This window comes from Protopterus annectens, chromosome 7.part1 (assembly GCF_019279795.1).
Source record: "Protopterus annectens isolate FY-2018-M chromosome 7.part1, PAN1.0, whole genome shotgun sequence".
NCBI lineage: Eukaryota > Metazoa > Chordata > Ceratodontiformes > Protopteridae > Protopterus > Protopterus annectens.
Genome location: NC_056740.1, coordinates 188214510 through 188241143, shown reverse-complemented (window position 1 = coordinate 188241143; position 26634 = coordinate 188214510). Strand labels below are relative to the sequence as shown.

The window sequence follows — 26634 nt, the reverse complement described above, 5'->3', positions numbered from 1 at the left end:
AAGTTTACCATTGAAGAATGCATGGTGTGCCTGTTTTCTCTATGCCAATTCTTTGTCTGTCTAGGTCCTTTCAGTAGTTTTCTAGACATTCCATTCCAGATACTTGCAACATGTGGGATGCCCACAGAGATACCTTACTAAAAGGATACAAGTCCAAGCAACATATTCTACATAAACTGACTCAAATCCCTGTTACTATACTCGGTACAGACTGCTAAGAGGTAGCCAGTGTCTGGCGTACAAGGCATCGTCAGACACATTACTGATGGATTTACCGCAGATCAGTAAATTAAATAGCATCAGAAATGCTCTGTGTAGTGATATAAACTTCTGCAACATCAACAGAATGGCTTGGAGGGACAGGCATATCTCACAGAGGACACTGCAGCTGTGAGACAAACTCCCCATCCACATAAAAACAAAGTTCATCCCTGTCCCCCTATTCAAGCGCTACTTAGTTGTATGGATGGGAAATGGAAAATTTACCCTAGGACTGCCCCTTGTACTACTGATGGACAGAGGCAGCTCCTACATTGCTTTATACCATGCATGAGTTTTCTCAAATTATCCATGGTATGAGCCCAGTTATTCTCATTTGAGGTAATATAATTATCGACCGTGGGATGGGTAAGGACAATCTATAACTAAATGGGATAGGTTATTTCTCTAGCACAAAAAGGGAAATTGGATAGACTTAAAATGGCCCACAAGGGCAACTAGCCTAGTTACACACCTGTGAACTCATGAAATGCAGCATGTTTTGTCTATAGTATACAGTCCAGGCATATCAATGAATTAATTCATTGTTTAGTGGAGTGAATAAAGCAAGACATTTCCAGACAATATAAATGCTATAGCAGTAGCTGTTCAAAAAGGGTCTGTATCAGAAGCTCAAACAGTCAAAAGAGCGAATGCTCTTTGATCGAGCTTTAAAGATCGAAGCTTCTAAACAGTGAAGACACAGAACAGTGATTTTTTTTTTCCCTAGGAAAAAAAATCCCTGCTCCACAAAAAAATAAAAATACAAAATGTAAACACACTAAAAAGTGGAGGGGGCGTCACCCCACACACACATACACACACACACACACACACACACACACACCACCCTACTTAAATATACCAACTCCAAGATTGCACCACAGTGGAGGAAATGGCAAACTTCTGAAGACTGTCCAGCGATTTTTTTTCCCCTGGGGAAAACAATTGCTGTTTAGTGCCTTCGATCTTTAAAGCTATATTAAAGAGCGTTTGCTCTTTTGACCATTCGAGCTTCTGATATAGACCCTTCAAAAAAATACACAAGTCATACAAAAATCATATATATTACTGCATATAGCATAATATTTTAATCTGGGGGGGGGCTTATGTGCTTGCAGGATACCTACATCTCATTTTTGACCTCTGTTAGCCTACTGTTTGTTTGTGTCTTTCGACTTTTCCCGGTTAGGGGTCGCCACAGCGGAACTCCCGTTCGCTAATGATTGGCAGTAGATTTTTACATACTGGCTTGCAGGGCCTAACGCACAACCTTCAACAAAGGAACGCCCATTCACGCATGTCGCCACACAGAAGACGCTCTGAGAATCGAACAGGCAACGTCTAACTGTGAGGTGACAACGCTACAGCAGCACCACCACTGCAGTACTTCTGTTAGCCTACTCTAAATCTCTTAAAAATTTAACAGAACAACAGGTTTTTCGTCAGCATATGTATTCTGTGTACCATATCTTGAGATTTTACCTAAAAAAAAAAATGGATCTGGTAGTTAGATTAGGGCTCTTATGCACCTGTACCTAAGATACAGGTTTTTGACTCTGAGCAAGTCCCATAACTAAGTTGGGCATTACATGTGCACACATACATACACACACACACACACACACACACACACACACACTGTTCTGAAAGGACAGTAATCTCTTCTGTTTTGGCAAAAGTAAAGCCAGTGTTCTATTCTCATGCCATCTCTGTGTGTGTGTGTGTACACAGGAAGCAGCAGGATGTGGGTAAAGCAGGCAAACTTTTTTTTTTCTTAAAGAAACTACACAGTACATGGTCACTGAGCAAAAAAACTTATCCTTTTCTTTTTTTAAAATTTAATATTGCAATCCAAAGGGAAGCAGAGATTAAGAAAGCACCACTTCTTCATGGGTCTTAATGCAGAGAACACATTTAATAGAGTCAGGAAGGATTTTACAAGTAGTTCAGTAATAGCATTTGCGTTCCCCGACAGAATAATGCAGTTAGTAACATGGACATATGAAGGGTCAGAAGCAAGAATTAAGGTGGAAGGATACATCTTTAACGGGCTGTGTTTCAACAGAGGAACAAGACAGGAATGTCCTTTTTTTCCACTGTTTGCTTTACATTAAGAGCTTTAGCAAAAAAAGGATTCACAAATTCAGCGATATAACTGGTATGGTACTCCAAGAAAAGTTAGGTTTGTTGGCAGATATTATTCTTATTCTGTACTTGATAAGTCCAGAAAGATGTTTTAGCCTAGTGGAGCATGTTAAGACTGATTCAAGTATTTTCAGAATATAAAATAAATGAAGATAAAATATAAGCTGTAGTGATAAACTATGCATCTAGGCATTAGTTGGTTAAGCAGTACCCATATGTATAGGGGACATGACCTGAAGTATATGGATTAAAAAGGTTTCTCTTATGACAGCTAAGGATGTGTATGAAGAAAATGAAGAAAAAATGAGAAACTGGAAAATCTTGTTTATGGATAATAAGATGCAAGTTGTGAAAATGTGTAGTTCCCTTGGTCTTATATGCAGGTCAGGCATATTTTATCAACCAGAGGAGTTGAGGATGAAAATGGAGTTGAAGGATTTTATATGGGAGGGGAAGATATTATAAATATTTGAGTGTAAAAAATAGATATCAGAGTTCCGTTAAAGAATGTACATTTGAAGAATACAGTAACAAATTAAATTGATTGGATTGTCTGGTAAAATGTGTTTAGTTTTACAAAGATTTGCACATGAGTTAAATTATTATTTTAATGCATTAAACATACGTACAACAAGGGAGTCTTGTTAAATCACTTTGTTTACCTCATTGGTGAGCAGGGGCAATGATATATGCTATGCCTTGAGGTAACTCTTGAGTTAAGTTTAGAAGCTATACAGAATGACATGAGGCAGTAGAAGAGCTTTGTATTTCTAGATTTGAGGATAGAAGGAAGGATGTGTGTTGCACGCTATACAAACTCTAAAGGAATTCAAAGTCCACTTGAACACTCTGTTTCAGAAAAACATGATGTGAGTGAACAAGGCAGTGAAGTTACAAGTTGATCTGGGCTGCACCAAGTACAGTTTCACAAAAAAGTAGGTGAACATTTGAAACAGCCTGCCTTAAAAAGTAGCAAGTTCAAAAACAGCAACATAATTTGAGTTCATGCAACAAACACAAATATGTTTTTAGAATGGACTGAGGAAAAGAATTAAGTCACCGGTTGTGTAACATCTGAAACCCATCTAGTATTTATTTTTATTTATTTTACATTTGTTTACCAGGAGATGTCCAACTGGGCCAGTTGCCCTTTTTCAGTGGAGACCCCCCCCCCCCCATTCTGGTACCATGTCGGTTGTATATAGCTTATGAAAAGTGAGAGAATAATATAAAGTGGGACAAAAAACATTAACAAACTGGCATGATATAGCATGAGCCACCATAGCGAAATGAGTGATCAGCAGGTCAAATATCAAAAATATTTGTGAGAGACATATATGGTATATGAACAAAATATATAACTGATTGTTGATATGTAGGAAGCTTGAAGTAGGTAGAAGAGAAAAGAGTGGTGAGCTAGAGATATGTAGAGAGAAACTGGAATTCAGTGCAAGAAGGGATCATTTGGATGTTGGAATTTAGTAAGGGACGAGATATATTTTAATTGTAAGAAACAAGAAAGGACAGAATGATCAGCTTGGATTAGTGCACAAGCAAAGTCAGTTGTTGGTTAGGTGTTCCTTAAGTAGTACTTTAAATTTGGATGTGTTGCTAGAATTTAGTATTGTCTGAGGCATGGAATTCCAGGACTTAGATATTTGGTGGTAGACTACAGAGCTACCATAATAGTTATTAGACTTAATTATTTTCAGTAATAGTTTGTTGGAGGATCTGGTCTCCCATTTGAATAGGGCATCACTAATCTCTTGAGTGATGGACAGTTGTCTGGATGGTGGGAGATGGAATGAATAAAAGTTAGTTGGTTGAGGGATGGGAGATTAGGTAGTTTGATCCAGTTTAGTTTATGAAGTGCTGTGCAGTGATGTTATCTGTGAGGGAGGTTAGTAGCAGATCTTGCGATTTTTTTTTTTATAGCAGGACTCCAGTTTGTTTAAATTTGATTTTCTGAGATGAGTGAATATTGGTGGGGCATATAGAAAGAAGAGAGTAAATGAGTTCCTAGCTATGGAATGTCTAGTGGCTGCAGTCAGGTAAGGTGTGACTCTGTAATAGTGAGCCTAGCTTGATGTGGACCTTTTTCATAGAGTGAGGTGTTTGTCAAATTGTAGGTTGTTGTCAATTGTGACTCCAAGCAGCTGTGTGCTGGGCAGTTTCGATTTTAGTTTTATTAGCTGAGTAGATGGTGAAAGGGGGGGAGTTATCAGGTACTTTGCTGTTTGTGAAGAGCATGAGCTTTGCTTTATTTGGAATGAGTATTATTTTAGAGTCTGAGAGGTATTTTTCAATATCCTGTAAAGATTGTTGGGTTGTTTGTACGAGTTCTGGTAGGAAGGGAGCTGAACATGTGAGGGAGGAGTCGTCTGTGTATTGAATGATGGTTGCATGCTGGGTGGCTGTGCTGAGCCTGTTGGTGAATATGGTGAAGAGCAATGGACTAAGAATTGAGCCTTGGGGTACTCCTACTGAGATTGGTAATACAGTGGAGAGTTTGTTTTGCCACTTAACCAGTTGGCGGTCTGTTAAGTAGTTGAGAAACCAGAAGAGGGCTGGCTGGGTTAGGTTTAAGGAAGCTAACTCATTTAGTAGCTTTTGGTGGGATACTGTATCAAAGGCTTTAAACATGTCAAGAGGGATAGAAGAGACAAGCTGGTTGTCATTTCTAAGTTAGTTGGTTGAGTTTGTAAAACTAACAAGGGCAGTGGCTGTACTGTATTTAGGTCTGAAGCCATGTCGAGATGCAGATAAGAGATTATTGCTTAGTAGGTAGTTGAGGAATTGTCTGTGTATGCATTTTTCAAGCATCTTGGCTATGGGAGGGAGGACAGCAACTGGCCTGTAGTTTGAGAAGTCAGCAGAGGTGCCACCTTTGTGAAGAGAGCTGATATAAGAGACTTTCCAGAGTCTGGAGATGTACTGCTCAGTAATGGAACAGTTTATTAGGAGAGATACAGGGTAGGAGATGGCACCTGCTGCTAATTTTAGAAATTCATTGGGGAGTTGATATGAGTTGATAGTAGATAAGAAGTGGGTAGACTAGGTTGACTTTGCAGGCATTGATTGTCATTGTATTCTTTGCTGTTGCTACATTTGCTTTGTGGAAGGGTTATAAGATGTTTGCTCAGCTATGTACCTGTAAACACAAGATGGAAAAGAAAATGTCTGCTAGAGGAAAAAGAGATATAAAGATAGCACCAAGTTAATTACCGCAGAAACGTTCCTCTTCATCTGCTCTTCAGCACTTTTGGAATTGACAGCAGCCTTGGAGGTGGCATTTAATATTCTGAGGACTGTAGCCATAATCCCCTGAGCAACAAGCGTGTAAAGGCAAATAGGGTATTGTATACCATGTCTGAGGTTGTGGCGCATTAGAGGATTTCTCCTACACTGAGGTGTAGAGATGTCAAAGTTGCTACATACAAGTAACAGCAGGGTTGTGGGCATAGCCTACAATGTGAGTTTAGATTTCTCTGTAGGTTTTTTGTGAAATCCCACATTATTTTATTTATTTACTGGTCTTGTATTTCTGATAGGATGCCAACTTCTTTCTGCTGCCAAATTACATAGTTATTCCCCACTTCTCTGTGCCTGTAAACCTACAAACTTATGAAATTATCAGTAGGGGGTGAGGGATGACCTAAGTTATTTGCCCTGCCCACTTAGGCAATCCATAGCAGTTCTTTCTTTCCTTCCACTCTGACTTGTTTTTGTCTTGCTATTCCAGGGTCTGGGAATATACAGTACTAGGGCTTCACTGCTCATTTATTAAAGAAAAGCATATTGATGTTTACTTTACTTTTGGGAACCACCTAAAGGATCCACTGAATTATGTGGTGGTGAGACTTTTACCTGTGATGAGGAAGGTGATGGAAAAGGATAATTTAGTAGAATATAGTTTTGATCAGGGGGGCTTGTGCTAAATACTGTAGTGATAAGACAGGGTAGAGTGCGGTCTTTCAGAACCCCAGGTGATAGATGCATAACTTTAATAATGAACATCAGATATAGTGAACAGCACCTTGGTAATTTTGCTATCTGTTGCTGTACAGCTTTCTTGTTTTTGTGGCATCTGGAGTCCACCCACTTTCAGTACCCATTTTGTCTAATTCAGGTTCACGTGTAGCTGGATAGTCGCTGACAGGCAATTAATGCAAGCTAAAAAAAAGTGTTGGACAAAATTCCACTGCACTGCAAGATGCATACATATTCACATGTAAACTGCAGATACACCTATGGGCAGTTTAAGCATCAGTAATCAGCCTATCCACATGTCTTTGGAAGTAATCCAGATACACTGGCAAAGGTCCCTGTGGACAGAAGGAGGGCATCCAGACTTTGCATAGAAGGCACCTTAGCCAGGAGTTAAGCCAGAAAACGAATTGCTTTGAAATAGTAGCATTAACCATGCATCATTGTACTACTCAAGTATTTCATTAATATCAACAGGTGTAGGCTGAACAAGCCTTTAGTACAAATCGTACTTGTCAGATGTTAACCTGTTACAGCTTTTAACTGCCGGTCATATAAAACAATGGTTTGCATGTTTTGTTGTTTTCTTGTTGTGTATCCCAAAGAAAGCTGCACTTCTGCATTGTGAGATTGCAGCAGTTTTATTAACGCACACATTATCTGACAGCAGTTCGATTCTGAACACCCAGGATTGTGTTTGATAACAGGATGGTTGTACTCATCTGTGAACCCAGCACAGAGACCAAGACAAGAAAAAAACAGCAATACAGATAACAAGCATGTGATAGTGTAAGCTGTGTCCATGTTAATTTCTAGAAGTTAAAGGATTGTAGAAAAACATATATGTAAATAGCATTATACATTAATCTGTAAACTAAAGAACTATGTTTTTTTAATTTAGGTTCTCCATATGCCCGAAGCACTGTTGTAACTGCAATCAAGTTTACAATTTCAGACCAGCCCCAGGCAATAGATCCACTTTTAAAGAATTGTATAGGTAAGTCAGAGTTTGTTTGGAAATAGACTTGCAGAGCTAAAAGTACAACTGTTCATTAGAACATTGCTTATTGTACATAAAATGTACAACTATTACTTTTACTGTTATACACTGTACATTTTAGAAGAAAATTATCACTGAAACTTTTAATCACATTTGTTTGCTGATGGAGAGGTCAAACTGGGCTGAGCCATTTACAGTGAGTAGAGACCTAGGGAAAGATATAAAAGCTCCAGACAAGCAAGGTTTTAGTAGCAAAAAAAAGTTCACAGTATAAACAAAGTACCCACAAAAGAATGTACAGTGAGTGGTGTGATAGTGAAGAAGTTGGGTACCTGTTAGCAGTAGTCAAGATTGAATTTATTCCATACTGTACTTTGTCAGCTGCTCTGTACAAAAGAGTTGTTGATCATACTACATGTATGATTCATGATCTAACCTAAACTAGCAGCTAAAAGTATGTTATGCATCTTCTTACAATGACTGCTGATGAAGTTCATGACAATAGTATACTCAGTAAATAGTAGATGTATTAACAAACTTTGTGGTGTTCTTAGTAAATGCAAGTAGGTGCACATTTATCAAACATGACTAATAACGGAGGAGGGACAAAGAAATATTACAATAGTAATAGATAATATTTTTAAATGTGGCACAGCTGGTTGCTAAAGGGGATTTAGTGTAGTAGAGGCAAATCAAGAGAATTTCAGGTCAGCTAATTAGATGATGTACAGTAGACCTTATGAAAATAAGCAGACAATGGGGATGCATACACATGAAGGAGATAAATAAACAGGGGCCCACTCGCTCGCTCTCTTATGAGTTGCATTCAACTCCTGGAGTGACACCACAGACAACCACCACTACCCATGGAGTTTTCAAGGCAAAGGGAAAACCAAAGTAAATCACTACGTCTTTCTTTCATGTCACACACTCACTAAATCACACCTTCAACCAATTTAGAGTCTCCGATCCACCTTATACCATGTCACTGGAATGTGGTAGCAAGCCAGAAAACCTGGAGAAAATGCAGGCAAACACAAGGAGGACATGCAGACTCCACTCAGAAGTCACCCCAGCCGAGAACCAAATCAGAGAACCTCTTGCTGTGAGGTGGCAACCCTACCCAGTACATCACTGGTGCTGCCCAAGCAGGGGCTAACCTGTATTTTTATGACTGTAAACCAAATTCCAGAATGCAACCTGTCAGTCAATTAGGTAAAGCAGTGTGAAAAAAAAAATAACAAAATACATAACTTAATAAAATAAAACCAGTGTAAATATTTCAAGGGTTATTTTGTTCTGTCACAAATTAGTTTTAAAAAGTGTATGCTGTAATGTACTTGGCATATGCCTGGCTACAATCTTGGTAGAGCATATGATAGAAAAGTTTGGTTTTAAGGAAAGGAAGGGTAGAGAGAAGGGAATGTGTTGATTGAGAGACATCTTATATATATATATATATATATATATATATATATATATATATATATATATATATATATATATATATGTGTGTGTGTGTGTGTATATATATATATATATATATATATATATATATATATATGTGTGTGTGTGTGTGTGTGTGTGTGTGTGTGTGTGTGTGTTTGGGGGTGCAGGAGGTGCTTCCCTTCTAAATAAAATATATTTTGAGGTTCACTGAAAGTTTTTACCCATTTTTTCATTCTATCTGCACTGTACAAAAGAGTTGTTGATCAATCAACATGAATCGAGAAACTGAGACCTGGGAATTACAAATGAGTCTGATAAGTGCAACAGCAAGGATGGCGGAGGATAAGGAAATAGGAAATGAGTGAATATATTATTCATTTTAATAAATAAATGAGAAGTGGGTGGCCTAATGGTTAAGGTGTTTGCCTTACAAACACAAGGTGCAAGGTTTGTCTCTCACAAGGGATAATTGGCTAGACTTAAAATGGCTCGCAAGGGCAGTTAGCCTAGTACTAATCTATGAACCTATCTATACGTTGGTAGTTGGAAGACGTAGTAAGGGGTGGGTATGGAAGTTCAGGAGAGAAATAAGTATCTTTAAGGTTTTGGGTAGAAGGAAATCATCAGCCAGTGTACAAGATTTAAGGTACCTCAAAATGTTTTTCATAAGGCTGTTATGGAAACCTGGATGTTTTTATGTGCATTGTGAATTGCTGGAATTACATAGCTGTAATGGAACTGGAAAGTGCACTCCTACTTATATTGCTACAAAATGGACACTGAGTTGTTTCCACAGTTTTTTTTCCAAATGCAGGAAGATAAAAGGCTTGTTCTAAGCTGTAATAGGTGCCGGCACCATAAACATAAGTGTTTTTCATTGCTACTTTTATAACAGTGATAGCTGTAAAGTGCTCTCTTTCTCATTTTAATAGCATTGAACTGTTTTGGTTCTTGTCTTTTTTTTAAGATATTAAAAAGGTAGTAGTTATGTTGTCATAGTATTGGTGCCAGCCTCAGTTATAGTCTTCAGCCATTTCACCATCTTTATTAAATTATCTCATATGGCATTGGCAATCATACATTTATATAAACGAAAACAAAGCATATTGACATAATTTTAGTTGCAAATATTATACATCACAAACCATAATGACATAATTTCAGTTGCAAATATTACATATCACTTTTAATCTATCCAGTCATTGTTGGGCAAACATTACATAGCTCATTCAAATCCTGCCTTCCTTTAAACCTTGTTCCTCCTCTGCATGTATTGTTCCCACAACTCCCATTTTTCTATGTAATTTGCTCTTACCCTTTTATAAAGATCCCAATTCCAGTTGTTTTATCTCTGTTACTATATATACTGCTTCTAGTATAGTTGGTTTAGACTCTCATTTCCATTTTCTAGTAACTGCTTTTTTGGCAGCTGCCATAATTAGACTCAGCAAGGCCTTACTATGTCTAGGCAATTCCAATTCTGTATCATAGCTCAAAAAATAATTTCCTTAGTTATACCAATTTGCTCACTCAGTATCTCTGACAGAGTAGTCTGCAAGGAATCTTTCAAGTCTACCAACTCATTACACTCCCACAAAATATGTTCCCAATTACCTCTTTCTTTCTCATCAAACCTCCAGCATTTGCTGTCTACCTGAGGAAAAATTCTGTGTGTTTAAAAATACCTGTGTAAACACTTCAAGCAAATATCTTAAACCGTCTAGACTTTGTTGCATGTTTGGGAGACATACACATATTCCGCCATTGTTTCTTTGTGAATTGCTTATCCAGTCTCCCTTCCCAATTCTTTCTAACCTTTTCCGATTGATTCTTATAGTTATCATGCAATAATTTGTATGCTCTACTAATTATTCCTTTTTTAACAGCAGCTTCTGTTGAACATTCTACTAAAAACTTTTCCAGTGATGGTCTTTCACTTAGGATACCCTTATTTATTTCTCTTTGCCTATACTCTGATATCAATCCTTGGAAGAGAAGGCAATCCCTAGCCTGCAGTCAAAATAAATTCTTGGCCTCTTCTCATTCTATTACTTTCCCTCTCTAATTATTTGCTCCCAGTACCTTGGTTCTTTTGCCAGTTTTCTCCAATAAATTTCAGCCCCTCTTCCCTTTTGTCTGTATCCCTAATTGCAGTCATCCCTATCAGCAGAACTTCCTTTCTCCATTCCCATGTTGGCTTAGTTCTTAAATACTTTCTTCTACTTTATCAGTATAATATTTTGTATGGTTATTGTTATTCTCCTTAAGGATCAGCATCAAAAATCCCAATCTCTCCTTATTTATTGAGCTTCCAACCTGTTTCATCATCATCCTTTTCCACTTTGAATTATAGGCTTCTGCTTGTGCTTACATACAGGAGTCATAATTGTGTAGCTCTGAAATACCCCTTCAAATTGGGTAATCGAAAATGCCTTGTTCTATAGGAATAATCCTCTTATCCCACTGAATTCTTGCCATCTTCCCCTCCGAGATAAAATCCTTCTGCTCTTTCTTAATTGCTGACCACAACTGCTCCTCTAGTTGATAAAAAAATATGCCTGACCTGTTTATAAAACTAAAGGGACTAAAAACATTTTAACTGCTTGTAACGTGATATCCATATAAATATAACAGTGCTTTACATTTCTCAGATTTAGTATTATCTTTTGTTTAGTCTTTTCTCACATATCCTTAGCTGCCACACCACAATCCTTTTTAATCTATACTCCTGAGTACTTTATTTTGTCATGCCCCCATAAGTATGGATATTTCTGAACCAATTCTTATGTGGGTACATAATTTATAGCTATTTCCTTTGTTTTAGCTTCATTAATTTTGTATCCTGAAAAGATTTTAAACTGCCTCAACATGTTCCACAACACTGAAATGTTCTTTTCTGGTTTCATCAGGTATAAAATAATATTGTCTGTAAATAGAGCCAGCTTTTCTTGACTACCATACCAATTATATCCTTGAATTTCTGAGTCCCTTATTTTCTTTGCCAATGGTTCTAAATATAATGCAAGTAACAAAGGAGAAAGGGAACACCCCTGCCTGGTTCCTCTGCTCAAGCAGAAATTATCAGAAGGAACCCACCCACTTTAATTTTCACTCCTGATCTGTCATCTATCCTCCTAATCAACATTATAATTTTATCAGGGAATGCAAATGCTTTCATTGTCCTGTTTATAATCTCCCAGAATACAGTATCAGATTGTTTCTGTGCATCAAGACCCACCAACAGCAGTGGTATTTTCTTATATTCTTCTTCCCTCTAGATCATCAATGTTCTGTTTAATGTTGTCAAATGTTTACCTCCTCTCCACAAAACCACACTGATCCATATCCATCAATTTCGTCATCACCTTTGCCATTCTTTTAGCCATTATAAACAAACACTTTATAACATGGTTTAGGATTGAAATGGGCCTGTATAAAGCTGGAGCTGATGGGTCTTCTTCCTCTTTAGATGTTACAGCTACCACTGTTTTCTTCCAGGATGTTGGTGCATTTCATCCTCTTAAACTACTGTTAAACAAAACCTTCCAGATCTTTATAATTTTTTCCCTCCTAGCTTCCAAACTTCCACAGGAATACCATCTGTTCCTGGGCACTTTCCTATGGATTGGTTATACATCACCATTTTTATCTCTTCTCCTCCTATCCTGTTAGTAACTGTGCCTCATATACCTCTAACCTTGGCATATTTAATTATTCAATAAACCTTTCCATTTGTACCTTTTCTTGATTTCCATATTTCTCCTTTTTATACAGACTTTAATTTCCAAAATACTTCTAGTACTTCTATAGGATATCTTGCTGTCTTCCTTGTTATGGGCTTCCTACGCTTGGCGACAACCCTTTCTACTTCTGTTACTGAGTCGTGCTAAAAGTTTTTGTGCTCTGGAGTTATCAAAAAACATTTGCTTAACAGCATTGTTTCTAAAACCATGCATATTATCGAGGTGATCCTTTATTTTCTGTTTAGGATTCTGCAATTGTTCCTCTTGTTCTGAGAGATTCCCCTTCTTCTAAAGGTTGTCAGGCCCTTTAAATAATTTTGTTACTTAACCATCTGTCTTTATTTTCCACCCTATTTAAATTGCACTTTAATTTTTATGCCACTCCCTAGCTATATTCTCTGAAGAAATTTCTATCTTCTGTAATAATTTCTGAATAATTTCCATTACCCATTCCTTAAATGTTTCTCTTTTCAGCAGATAGGTGAGAAGTGCCAGTGTCTCCTTTTTATTTCATTACCCTTTGTTTTTAGTTTAGTTATTATTGGTGCGTGATCTTAAATAGTTATTGGATGCATATCAAAACTTTCAGTTAAATGCGCATGTTCCTGTGGAATGTAAGTTCTGTCTAGCCTAGTCCAGTTTTTTGTATCTTGGGGAATAATATGTAAATTCACTCCAAACTCCTACAACTAAATTCAAATCTTCCATCTTACATGCCAAATATTTTCATACATTTCTTCATAAATCTGCTGTTCTTTGTTATATTTTCCCTTCTGGGCCCCACAGATGCATCTTCACTGCTGCAAATCAAATTCCAGTAATATTCCCCTTATTTCTCCCAGGATTTTCTTAAGCCCCATTGTAATAGTTTTAGGTGGAGTATAAATGCATGCCAGTGTAATCCTCCTCTTCCTCCCTTGTCAGTAGCCCCTTAGTACTAAAAATCTACCATTATTATCTTTTTTATCATCTTCTATCACTGTTGGAGCTCATCTTGCAATTAATGTAAGTACTCCTCTTTTCTCTTGTCCCAGTTATTCCACTGAATAGGTTCATAGGTTCATACTAGGCTATCTGCCCTGGGGCAATTATAAGCCTAGCCCGATTCTGTATGGCTTACGCCACCCCTTGATTTGAGCATACTGTGCCCTTTTTAAGGTTTAGTTTACTGTGCCTCTGTCTAATAGTGACATGGGAGTAATCCCTGGGACAAACCTACGATCCCCCATCCACTTATCGAGATTCTTCTTGAAGAGATTCAGTGAGGTGCTGTGCCTCACATGAACTGGAATTCTATTCCAGAGCGAAGGGAGCCTCTGGGTTATGAACCTGTCCCTCCAGCAAGTTCTATTTATTTCTGTGCTGAGGTTCAAGTCCCTCAAGCATGTGGCTCTAAGGGATTTAGATTTACTGAGGTGGAGCATGTCCATTAATTCTGGATTTGACATAGCTTTGTATGTCAGGCATAGATCGCCTCAAAGTAGGTGGTATGCAACTGAGTAGAGCTGGAGTTTTTTTAACCGAGCAGCATATGGCATCTGTTTGAGACCCTTGATCCTCTTGGTGAGATACTTTTGGGGTCTTTCTAATTGCTGCAGGTGTCGGGTAAGGTACATCCCAAAAGGGGCATTGTATTCTATGATGGGCCTGATGAGGGATGAATAAAGGGGCACGATTACCTCTCTTGAACTAGATGTGAAACCCTTTGTGATGAGGTGGGCTATGTAGAAAGTCTTTCTAACCACTTTGGCAATGTGGTTTTCAAAGGAGAGATTGCTATCAACTTGGGTCCCCAGGTCCCTAATAACTTTCTCTGTACTTAATGGGTTTCCGCCTATGTGGTAATTTGTGGGTACATTGTTTTTGCCAAAGGGTATGACTATACATTTTTTGGCATTTAGCTTTAAACCATGGCGCTGGCACCAGTTATCTGTCTCTGTGAGACCTTTTTGAAGGATGTTTGTGTCAGCTGGAGAGTTGATTATGGCGCCCAGTTTGCAGTCGTCTGAGAACTTGGTGAGCCATAGTCCTCCCATGTTTGCCTGTATCTCGGAAAAGTATATACCAAACAAAAGTGGTCCCAGGACAGAACCCTGTGGGATGCCACTTGTGACCGGTTTCGAGTCTGACATGGCTCCAGCAACTCTCACTCTGTGGGTTCTGTCTTTGAGCCAGTTTGCGACCCATCTTGTGACACGGGTTTATATTTAAGCTGGATAGCTTATCTATGATGCCCGAGTGGGGTATTGTGTCAAATGCCTTTGCAAGGTCCAGATAGGCTGTGTGGACTACCTTCCCTTCATCTATGGCTTTGGTGACTATTTCAAAGAAGTCAACCAGGCTCAAAAGGCAGGATCTGCCCTTGACAAAGCCGAACTGGGTAGGATCTAGTGTCTGTAGGTCCCCAATGTCTTTGTTTATGAGCTCCATGATGATCCTCTCCATAGCCTTGCAGACTAAGCTAGTCAGGCTTATGGGGCGATAGTTTCCAGGGTCCGTAGAGGCTCCACCTTTGTGGAGTGGGACCACTGTTGCTGTACGCCATTCTGTGGGCACATATCCTGTAGTGAGGCTGAGATTGTATAGCTGTTTTATTTGAGGGATTAGTTCCTCTTGGAGTTCATGTAGGACGCAACCTGAGACGCCATCTGGTCCCATGGAAGCAGTGTTTTTTGCTTCGGAGAGGGCAGCCTTCACCTGAGCATCTGAGATGTTTGGGAGGTATCCCTCTGCCGGGATAGATACTTGCTCTTTTGGGGGGGAGGGGGGGGGAGAAGTTTGCACTGAACCTGTCTGCCAGGATATTGGCGATGTCTGTGGGTTCAGTGTATTTTTTGTCGTTTAGAATCAACTCAGAACAAGTCTGGGAGTTGCATCCCAGGTTTCTAACATAACTGAAAAAAGCCTTATGATTGTCTTTGGTGTCCTGTGCAATTTTTCTCTCGAAGCTGGCCTTGGAGGATTTTATGATGGATCGTAATTTTTTGCTAGTACTGATCAGAGATGCCTTCCCTGTTAGGGATTTTGCTCTATCATGTAGTAGCTTCCTCCTTCTGTTGTACAGTTTATTTATGGCAGGGGTCCACCAGACTGGACGCTTGCCTTTGGATGATTGGGTCTTGGTTTTGTTTGGGATAGCATGATCCATGCATTCCTGGAGATGTCCGTAGAATGCATTTATATAGGATTCTGCAGTTTGGGCCGTAGTTTCCACTGGCCCTGGGGCCTTGAAGGATTCCACTTCGGTTTTGAGAAGTTCGCTTTTGAGAAGTTTTTCACTGTGGTTTTCTGGGCTGGGGTGGGGTCGGGATGTGGACATCCAGTGAAATTAATTTATGGTCTGATCTTTCCAATGAGGGATATACTTCTGGTGTGGAGCATAGAGTCCCCATGTTGGTAATGATCAGGTCTAGTATGTTGTCCCCTCTTGTGGGAGTGGTGACTAGTTGTTCCATAGCATTTGAGTTTATAATTTCTAGGAATCTTTGGGCTAAGGTGCTGGGGCTTGAGTAGTGCTCCCAGTCAATGTTTGGGTAGTTAAAGTTGCCCAATATAATGGTGTTTGGAGAGATCTTCATGTTCTCCAATGTTTTCAGGAAAGCTGAGTGGGATTCCTGACTTTGAGAGGGTGGTCTGTAGGATGCTATAAACTGAAAAGCAGTCTTGCCCACTGTTAGTTGCACATGGATGGTCTCCGATACTTCGTGCAATGCCACTAACCTGGAAGTGTGGATATCCTTGATAAATATGGAAACTCCCCCTCCTTTTGTGGTTCGGTCCGGGTTTTGGGGCCGAAAAGCATGATATGAAGTATAGCCTGGTAGTGCTGGGGTGCTCTCTGGAGCCTTGAACCAGGTTTCTGTCACTGCACAGATATCGATGTTCTCCATACTGAGGAGAGCTTCGAGTGCGTGCATCTTGAGGTTAAGACTTCTGGCGTTTAGCAGCATTACCCTTAGTTTCTTGTTCCTTGTGCTGTCTATGGGGGTGGGTTTGACTTTTGAGCCTTGCCTAAAAAAAGGCACTATGGGGGTGGCAAGAGCCTTTGCCAATATCCAAAAGCCCAGTGGTGACAGGTGCAAGCCGTCCCTAAAACCTTTCTTTCTGAAATTGACATGTTTGTTTCTTTCCAAATGTGTCTTCTGTAGCATAACTATTTGCACTCTAGATTTTTAATATAACTCGTTACTCTTTCTTTTTTGTATACATCTGTGAGACCATTAACATTTAAAGATAATATAGAAACTGGCATTATGTTAAAAAGTTATTATTGCCACCTTTTATGTGTTACAGCTTTTTTATTAAGTATCTAGTTCCGGTTTTTGTGTTGCATACATACATACACTAGTGTTTATCAGATTGATCCTTTATACAGTTGTTAATCATTTGAGCCTATGTGACATCTTACAAAACATTTTGTTTTATTGAAAACCCTCAAACAAAAAAATACACCGCAATATACTCCTAAAACCAATTAACTTAATACTAACAGACAAGACAATGTACATATTCAAATACTGAAGTTTTGCCCTCCTATTAGGAACAGTTGGCCCAAACAAACATCCACACTCACTGACTTGGGTTAACCTAAAAGGAGAGAGAAGGTTGTCTGTGCTAAGATGCATGATACAGCCTGTGCTGCTTCTAAGTGCTGTCTGATTTTATCTTTATTGCTCACCCAGAATGGGAAAACACTTGAATGCTTTCAGAAACATTATCTCTTAGCCAATGAAATAAAGAATTATTCTGTTTTTATTGCTATTTATCAGATTGTCTCCATGGATATATGAGAACTAGATACAGAGTTGCTTCTACAAGCATTTATTTGCTAGAGGAAAGCTTTATTCTATACAAAGTTCTTTGTTATTTATTTGCTTTCTCTTAAAATGTGTTACTAGATCAAGCCAAGAGCCTTAATCCAGTCATTCCCCTATGCAAGAATGAGAAAAAGCACATCAATGTTTTCTTGTATCATGCTCTTTTAACCATATTTGTTCTTTATGTTGTAGTGCCTACATTTCTTAAAACTGAACAAAAGGGAAAGAGAAAAGAAGAAAAAAAAACAGGGACACCTGTTTACTTTAGTATCCTCATTATACTTGAACATAAATGACAGATCTTTATAGCATGCAGATTATATCATACATTATAAAAATACTACTGTTAAGAACAAAATTTTATTTTACTTAAAGTTAACTCTCTCCTTCCTCTTCCCCTCTGCAAAGTGTTCTTTTATATATTAATGGCATGAAGCAGGGCATATGCTTTAGAGTCCCCCTACAGGTTTAACAAAGACAACAAAGTTCAATATTTTCAGGTTTTCTTGCTCTGTCCTCTTTCACAAATATAATTAATGCTTTGTAATCTCCACATTTGTCACTTTCTGAGTTGCTGGTTTCTCTGCTACATTTCCAACATATTCTTTTTTCTGTCTCTGAAGCATTTCCCATTGAAGCATTGGAAAATGTTTCACTGGCATACTCCCTGTCTCTGTGGTCTTTATTACCAGAAAAACAAGAAGCATAATCTCCTTCTGTTTCACCTCTGATTTTTTTGTTGGACAGAATTCTTCCTTAGCATGTTCTGCATCAAAAAATGTTTTTGTCCCTCCAGGAAAGAATATTCTGGGTACAGCAGTTTGAATATCATGCCTGTTTCTTGACATTCCCTGATTAGTGGAATACATTTACTCCTCTTCCACCTGGTGTACAGTGAGCAATCATTTTCCACAAACACTCTACTGTCTCCCACTTTTAGTACTTTGCCCTTCTGCCACAGTTTTGTCAGAATCAGCCACTCATGCTGGTAGGGTACATCTTTACTATTAAAGGTCTAGGTTGCTTTCTCATGGCCAGATTTGGAGCATACACATGATGTGCCTTTTCAGTTAACAACTCCTGCTGTGGAATACAAGTCCAGCTGCTTATCTGTGCTTTCATAAAATTAATAGTCTGTTCCTTCCATCTTCTTTGGTACAGCTGAAAATCTTGGGTATTCTCTACATGCTCTGTCCTGTAGTTCTGTTATTATTTTTTGAAACATCTGTTGTTGACCAGTCTCATTCAGCCAGCCCTTTCTTCATTTCGACCTCTGATTTTTTTTTTCAGTTTCATCACCTCATCTGAATATCTTTTTAAAACTTCTTCCATTTTTCCCAGCCTTTTGTTATTTGAGTTGATATATTCCATCAGTATTTCATAATCAGCTCCAAGTACATTTGACTTATTTTTTTCCTCTAGATTATTGGAAGTCATGTCTTGCACCACAGCTGGATCTTGCACTGCTTTTTTCTGAAAAGCTGGAGAATTCTTCTCAGTCAGTGTTTTTTGTGATTGATTTTCTTTCAGGATCTCTGAATTTCTTTTTGCTGACATCCAGGCAGTGCACTTACTAGCCAGTTACTGAAATTTACCCAAAAATATGAGTTTACTGGCTCTCTTTTCTGAGTTTCTGTTTTCACACTGGGAGAGCTGAAATTAAGCTGTTATTCAATGTGCAGCCATCTTGGAAGTCCCATTTCACCAATGGGGTTAAAGCACAAGCTCTATTATCTTGGCACCAAACTTCCAGGGTTTCACTTCTAACATTTACTCATAATACCCTGTTCCCTGCCTTTATTATCAAGACCTTGTTTGTTGCTAACACATATCTTAAATGGTCTTGGGCTTTGATTGGCTTTGTAGCATTCTTGGCACAATTTTCCTTCTCAGTTTAGTTTGGTTTAACAGTGTTTTGAAATCTTCCAGTATCCAAACTTCTTTGGCAAAACTTTTCAGTGTTTATGGTGAATGTCAGTTTTTGTATTCTGATGTTTCCCCTGCCCTAGGCCAAAGCTTGTCCACCTTTTTATGGCCTCTCCTGTGTGTCCCAAACATGAACTGAGAATTGCTATGCTTAATGTAGGTTCAATGATGAGACGCAGCTTGGAAGTGGATGACATGATGATATGGAGGAGGCTGGACATCCTATGTATCCAAGAGACTAGATGGAAGGGCAGTGCAGCAAAGGCACCTAGCTTGGGATCCAGATCCTACTACTTGGGGGGGGGGGGCAGCCTAGAAATGGTGTAGGAATTGTCGTGAGAGAGAGGCTTTAGAAGGCAGTGAGGGACATCATCAGAATTAATGACTGACTCATGGCAATCAGACTCCAGTGTAATGATAGGGCAGTATTCATAATATCAGCCTATGCCCCACAGCAGAGTTGTGATAGTGAGGAAGAGTGCATACAGATAGCAGTTGCAGGACCTACTAGATAAAGCAGGACAACATGAATTGATGTTGATAATGGGTGACTTGGATGCACATATCGGGACAGACAGAACAGGATATGAGGACTGCCTAGGTCCACATGGATGGGGCAACGGGAATAAAGAAGGAGAAGCCATTCTATACCTCTGTGTTGCAAATAGCTTGATAATAGCCAACACATGGTTCAAAAAGAGAGACAGTCACAAAATCACATACAAGAGTGGCAAACATGCAACTCAGGTAGACTTCCTCCTAGTAAGGAAAAGGCACTAGGTTTGAATCCATGATTGCAAAGTCATCCCTAGTAAAACAGTTGGCATAAACCGGTAGTTGCCACAATCATCTGCAAGCAGTGGTCAGAGAAGGTCTAAGGTCAACAGAGACCAGGCTGAAGACCTGGAAGTTGACTGGAGAGAAAGTGCAACAGTTCAAGGAATTACTCAGGGCTCTAGCACCCCAAGAAGAAAAGGAAATCGGTGGAGTTGAACAAGCATGGCAGTGCCTAAAAACAGCATGTGTTAGGACTACAGAAAAGATATGTGGCTGAGCCAGGTATGTAAATAAGGTACATACGGAAAGCTGGTTGTGGAATGCAGAAGCCCAGAAAGTCATAAAAAAAGGAGGAGTCCAGGAAGAAGTGGGAGATAGAAAAGACTGACCAGGCTAGGAATGACTACTGGTTGGCTAGCAAAGAAGCTAAGGAAGAAGTTGTAATATTAAAGAATAGGGCATCAGAAGCACTCTACCAACTTCTGGAAAGTAACTCAGTAAGTGGCACAAAGAAACTTTATCAGGTTGTAAGGCAAAGACAGAAACATAAAGAAAATAGGTAGACACCCTTCATAAGGGATGCAAACAACAACCTGCTCACCAGTCCACAGGACATCAAAGGCAGATGGAAGGAGTATTTCGAGCAGCTTCTGAGTGAAGAAAACCCCACAGAAGCTGTACTCCAGAAATAGCCTACAATGAAAGAAGAAGAGGAGCCCACACTAGGAGAAGTAAAAACAGCGCTAAGGAAAATTAAGTCAGGGAAAGCAGCAGGCTCAGATGAGGTCACAGCAGATATGATAAAGATGCTGGGTGAGATAGGGGAGAAATGGCTCCTGAGAGTACTAATAGCAGTGTGGAGAGAAAGGCATATCCCAGATGGCTGGAGAATAAGCATACTCGTGCCAGTGTACAAGAACAAAGGGGACATCCACAACTGTGGGCAGTACAGAGGCCTCAAACTCCTATCACATTGCATGAAAGTTCTGGAGAGGGTGATTGATAAACGGATACTCAGAGTAGTAGAATATAAGATGGGAGATGAGCAGTTCGGATTCAGATCAGGATGCAGCACAATTGACCCGATGTTTGCAGTGAGACAGACACTTGAGAAGAAGCTAGAGATAATAAATGTATATTCTCCGGCACAATAAAGGCTATCCTTGCAGTGTAAGAAGGTTGTCCTTGTACTATAGAAACAGGCAGGCAACTCGAAAGCTTCAAAAACTTTATTCCACCAACTCAGCACATACGAAGTAAAAACACGAACCAGAACACCATACCATAGAACAATTGCATTAAGCGCTTTCGTCTCCTTGCAACGGAGACTTCATCAGAATGAATCTTTTAATTAACAATAGCTTTTTTATATTAATATCAATCAACAGTCACCCTATAGGCTGCTACTAAGCCTTAAAGATACAGCGCTACAATACCTTGTGCAAATATGCCTAATCAAATGCATTTCTCGTTACAAAATCCACATATGGCATATTGTGCATTACTTGTTCCAGGTACATACATATACATATACATATATGCGACCCCCCACCACCAAATACAACCAACGAAAAAATCCAAGTCAAATTGTGTATAAATATGTGTAAACAAGAATCAGAAACGTTAAAACAGCAATGGCTCAGATTTGTCTTAGACGACATATCTAGATAATTTATGTCATAAAGTGCGACTACAGTGGCTCGAGGAATCGTACCCAAGCAAACTCAAATTCATATAGCTCCTGCTTACAGCTAATAGGAACCAATGTTTAAAAACATTTTGAAAAACATGTTTAAAAATGTTTAGAAATACTAAAAAATGCTTGAAAGCTTGAACATACATACACCTAACAATAGCAGCAGTAGCAGAAGCTAGAGATGACGAGAGAGTCCAGCTGGGCATTCCTAGACTTGGAGAAAGCATATGATAAGGTCCCAAGAAAACTGATCTGGGCAGTACTGCGGTGGTTTGAAGTCCCAGAAACATTGGTAGAATTAGTGCAGGCTATGTACAAAGACCCAGTGACTCAAGTACGAACAGTGTTTTGCTTCACAGAGAGGTTCCCAAGGGGAGTGGGTGTACACCAGGGTTCAGCTCTAAGCCCACTGCTGTTCAGCTGTTCATACTGGGGATGGACTACATTACCAAACAGATCGGAGGGGACAGATCAACAGAGTTGCCATATGCAGATGATGTGGCATTACATGGCTTAGTGGTAAATCACTTTGTCTGTGGTGTGCAGGGTCCTGGGTTCGAGCCTTGCAGAGGCTGTTTATTTTTTTCACAGGTGGACAGTGGTCTCACCTTCGATAACCACATTGCCACAACAATCAGGAAATCCTTCTATGTGGCACACCTCATCACTAAGGGCTTTTCATCCAGAAAAAAGGAGGTCATTGTCCCACTGTAGTCATCCCTCATTAGATCCATTATAGAATACAACACCCCGTTTGGTATGTACCTCTCAAGACATCTGCAACAACTGGAAAAGCCACAGAAATACCTCACTAAAAGAATCACAGGCCTAAAGCAGATGCCCTATGCTGACCGTCTAAACACTCCACCAATACTCTGTCGCATATCGTCTACTCAGAGGCGATCTCTGCTTAACATACAAGGCCATGTCAAACCCAGAGCTGTTGGACATGCTACACTTAAAGAAATCCCAATCCCTCAGAGACACACACTCCAAGGGTCTAAACCTTGTCATCACAATGAACAAAACATGCTGGAGGGATAGGTTCCTGACCCAGAGACTCCCCAGACCCTGGAATAGACTGCCCATACATGTCAAACCGAGCGCCTCTTTGGCCTTCTTCAAAAGGAACCTTGATGATTGGATGAGAGATAGAAAATTCACCCTGGGGATCACGTCAGTTTCCTGCTAGACAGGGGTCCAGGGAAATAAATACTGTGGGAAGAAATAGCCAGGGAATTGTTATGGCTAGGTGTGTATAGTCCCTAGGGCCGATAGCGTAGTACCAAACTATGAAGGCACATGGGATGAAACTAAGCACAGATAAGATGGTAGTAATGGCAACAAACTGAGGAAATCAGAAGAAGCTGAGAATAGAGATAGAAAGGAAGATAGTGGAACAGGTAAACAGCTTCAAGTATCTGGGAGGGGTGGTTGAGGAGAAGGGAAGTCTGAATGATGTCAAAGCTAGAATCAGAGGGGCTGCAGCCAACTGGCATAGGGTGTCAGGTGTAATCTATGACAGAAGAATGCCAAAGAAACTAAAAAGTAAGATGTACAAGACAGTGGTGTGACCAGTACTACTGTGTGGTACAGAAACCTGGGCAGTGTAGGCAGAACAGTTGAAGCTAGAGGTGATGAAAAATAAGTGCCTGAGAAAGGTGGTAGGATGCACACTGTGGGACAGATGAAGAAATGAGGACATAAGTGCAGAAGTCAAAGTAGCTCCAATTGCAGAAAAGATCAAAGAGAACAGATTACAGTGATTTGGACATGTGCAGAAAAGCAGAAGACAATCTGGTGAGGAAGATTTGGGGACAGATAGGAAGAAGGCAAGAGGAAGCGAGGACATCCAGCAAAGAGGTGGATGGATTGTGTGAAAGAAGATGTGCGACTGTCAAGCATGAGTGTTGAAGAAGGCAGGAGTGTGGCACTGAATCGAGAGAATTGGCGACAGTTAACATGATACCCTGACCCCATGTAGAAAAAATGGGAAAAAGGGAGCTGCTGCTTCTGATGATGATGATGATGATGTGTGTATTCTTTGGCTGCAGTGTTTTGTTGAGTGCTGTTTTGGTGCCTGGCATTTCTTGCATTGGTTGAAATAGTCTTAGAGTGCTAGCTAGTCCCTTGCATTTCTCTCTTTATTATGCAATAGGCTTCAGTATTTAAAAATCTGAGACTTCCCATAAAATTCTGCCACATGACATATAGGCATTGAAGTGTTTGATTTGCTTGGGTTCATCCTTCTTGCAAATTAACAGTGACTTACATAAAAGAAAGTTTGATAAGCATACTTTAATTGGCTGAAGCAATGAACTTGCACTTAGAGATTGCTTCCTAGAGAGGGCGTTTTGGATCAATCAACTTCTCAGTGGCTTGTTTTCCACTTCAGGATCATCCAAGGCCAAATATAAAAATAAACCATCCAAAAATGGGATGGATCTACCTCAGGGAATGTCCCCCCACAAAAAAAAGCTCATTGGAAGGAAAGGGAAATTTCTGCAGAGAAAGGTGTTTCAAATTTGGCAGTTTAGGTCATTGAAAGTCATGCTTCTAAATTTTTCAGGTTAAATTCCTCTAGAAGAGAGGGTCAAGCCTGTCTTTCAGAGTTGTACCTTTCCTTTTCAGGCAATCCCTGCTAGATCCACTTCTGTTAGGCCTGTTTCTCTGGACATAGACTGCGTAAAGTCAGTGATGGTAGTGATGCATGTGAGGATGAATTTGAGTCACTTCCCCTTCCTGTTTTATTCTGAATTAGATATAGTGTCACGCTCCCTTCTTCAGTTCATGCAGCCTCATTGGCCCCTGTTTTGGTTTAATTTGCTTTGAGGGCACCTACGTACCTCTCCACTGTCTAGATTTCTGCCTTTTTTCTTTTTTTGGGTCTGTCTCTCATAGAATATGTGGTTTTCTAGCAAATAATTAAAGATTGAAGTCACTAAATAATGAAATATATTTTATTTTCCTTTGGAAAAATACATGCTAACACAAATTTTGTAATTCTAACAACTTTCCAAGTTTATAAGTGCAGTATTTAAAATCTGTCCCTATTTTTGTGCCTTTGACCACACCCCACCTGTATTGTTTTAGGATCTGTCAAGTTTCTTGCTCAAAGAGGTTGAAATGTGTAGGCACCTAGCACCCTGTTGCCTCTGACACTGACGTGTGTTAGTGCCGGCATTGACGCCATTGGTTTTGGCATTGACGTATTCTGCAGTGATTGTCTCCACAGTCATGGCCAGTTATGGGTCAGTGGTCAGGCCAACTTTTGTGAAAACCCTATTAATGCCAATCTCAAGGTTAGAGTTTTCAGTCTTGAGCCCTTGGTTCCATGAGCACCAGCATCAGTATTTGTACGAAATGGTTGCCTGGTGCCAAGTTTCGGCACTGTGACTTCGTCAGCACATCTGTTGGCAAAGGCTAGTGCCAGGTTTTCTGCATAAGCTGCCTTGGTACCAGTGCAGTTATCTAGGTCTGTCACTAACTTGATGTCACAGCCCCCACTGCAGATGCACTTTCTTGTGTCTGAGCCTCTTGCACTTCATAACAGTGGTACAGAAGGCCTGAAGATTATCTGTGGAAATTCCAAAAGGTGTCTGAGTAAGAATTTTACTCTGTCAATTCCTCATTTGGTAGTCACCACTGATGAAGCATGGCAAAAGATTATGTACAGGGAGCACACAGACTTCCCAGAGAACTCTTCAGAGCCATATACCAATAAAGAAAGAGTGACTATTTTTTCAGTTTCACCCCCTCTTAAATCTGAGTTCAGGAAGGTTGTACAGTAATGCAAAAAAAATGGGGCTGGTCACTTACTTCCCCCCTCATCTTCTGATAAGGTTGTGCAAGAGGTGTCCAGGTCTCTTCCCTTGCCTTCTTGAGTAAGTACCACCTGTGGATAAAGTGGTGGCCTTGTTACATAAGGTGTGTGGATGGAAATGGACATGCTTAAGAAGTTGGATCCTCAAACCACCAAAGATTATAGAAGTATTGGGTGCTGAATCCTCAGGTGGATTCTCTGGTTGCTGGCATTGTCATTAAAAAGGATCCAATCTCAGACCCTTGCAGTCCACCCTCTATAGAAGGAATCTAGGTTTACAGACAATTTTGGGAAGCAGTCCTGTGTGTGTTCCATCTTTACAAAGAATGCACTGCGGTGAACTGCAGCGTTCCTACCTTCCTTTGTTGGGGAGGTTTTTCTTCGACACCCCAGCTTGTTTCAGCATAACCAAGGAAGTAGAGACAAGTGAGACAGTAAGGAAAAGGATACCTTATTCCCTTTTCCCTTCCATCCCCATTGTCTTTGCTTTTAACAGATGTCCCAAGATCTGTAGTCGCCCTCTCCAGCCTAACCACTAGTATTATGGAAAAAAATTGCACTTACATTTGTCAGTTCGATAGGTCTGTAAGTGGCCTTATCATTGATTTATTTTACTTTGAGTGGCATTAACATCCTTCCCTCTGTCTATAAAGGAGGCACACCAGAAATTATGGAGTCTGCTCTGTCACCCTTAGAGGTATTTGCTCTACTGTCTTATAAAACCCATTGGAAGTCTATCTGGCCTGTTTGTTTTCCCCCTTTAAAATATCCTGCAGCTCTTCAGGTTTCTTCCACCCTTGTATTTTCATGTAACTTTCCTTTACATCCTCCTTGGCTGCTTTCCCCTCAAATCAGCAACCCCCCCCCCCCCATTTATGTTCCTTTACTTTCCTGACAGCCTTGTTTAGCTCCTCATAAAAAGGATAAAAGCAAAACCAAGATCGTCTGCTTGTTCCGTACTAGCTTACTTTTCTTAGTCTGCATCACTAATACCCTTGTTCCTTTATCTT

General features: G+C 39.8%; 1 protein-coding gene across 1 annotated transcript in view; it reads left to right on the top strand.

Annotated features, from left to right (window-relative positions):
• LOC122807680 (cullin-associated NEDD8-dissociated protein 1-like) overlaps positions 1-26634 on the top strand; it is a 1198738-nt gene that overhangs the window by 993054 nt on the left and 179050 nt on the right. The window contains exon 11 of the mRNA XM_044078634.1: positions 7295-7390. Coding sequence (XP_043934569.1) covers positions 7295-7390 — 96 coding nt within the window. The remainder of the gene's footprint in view (positions 1-7294; positions 7391-26634) is intronic.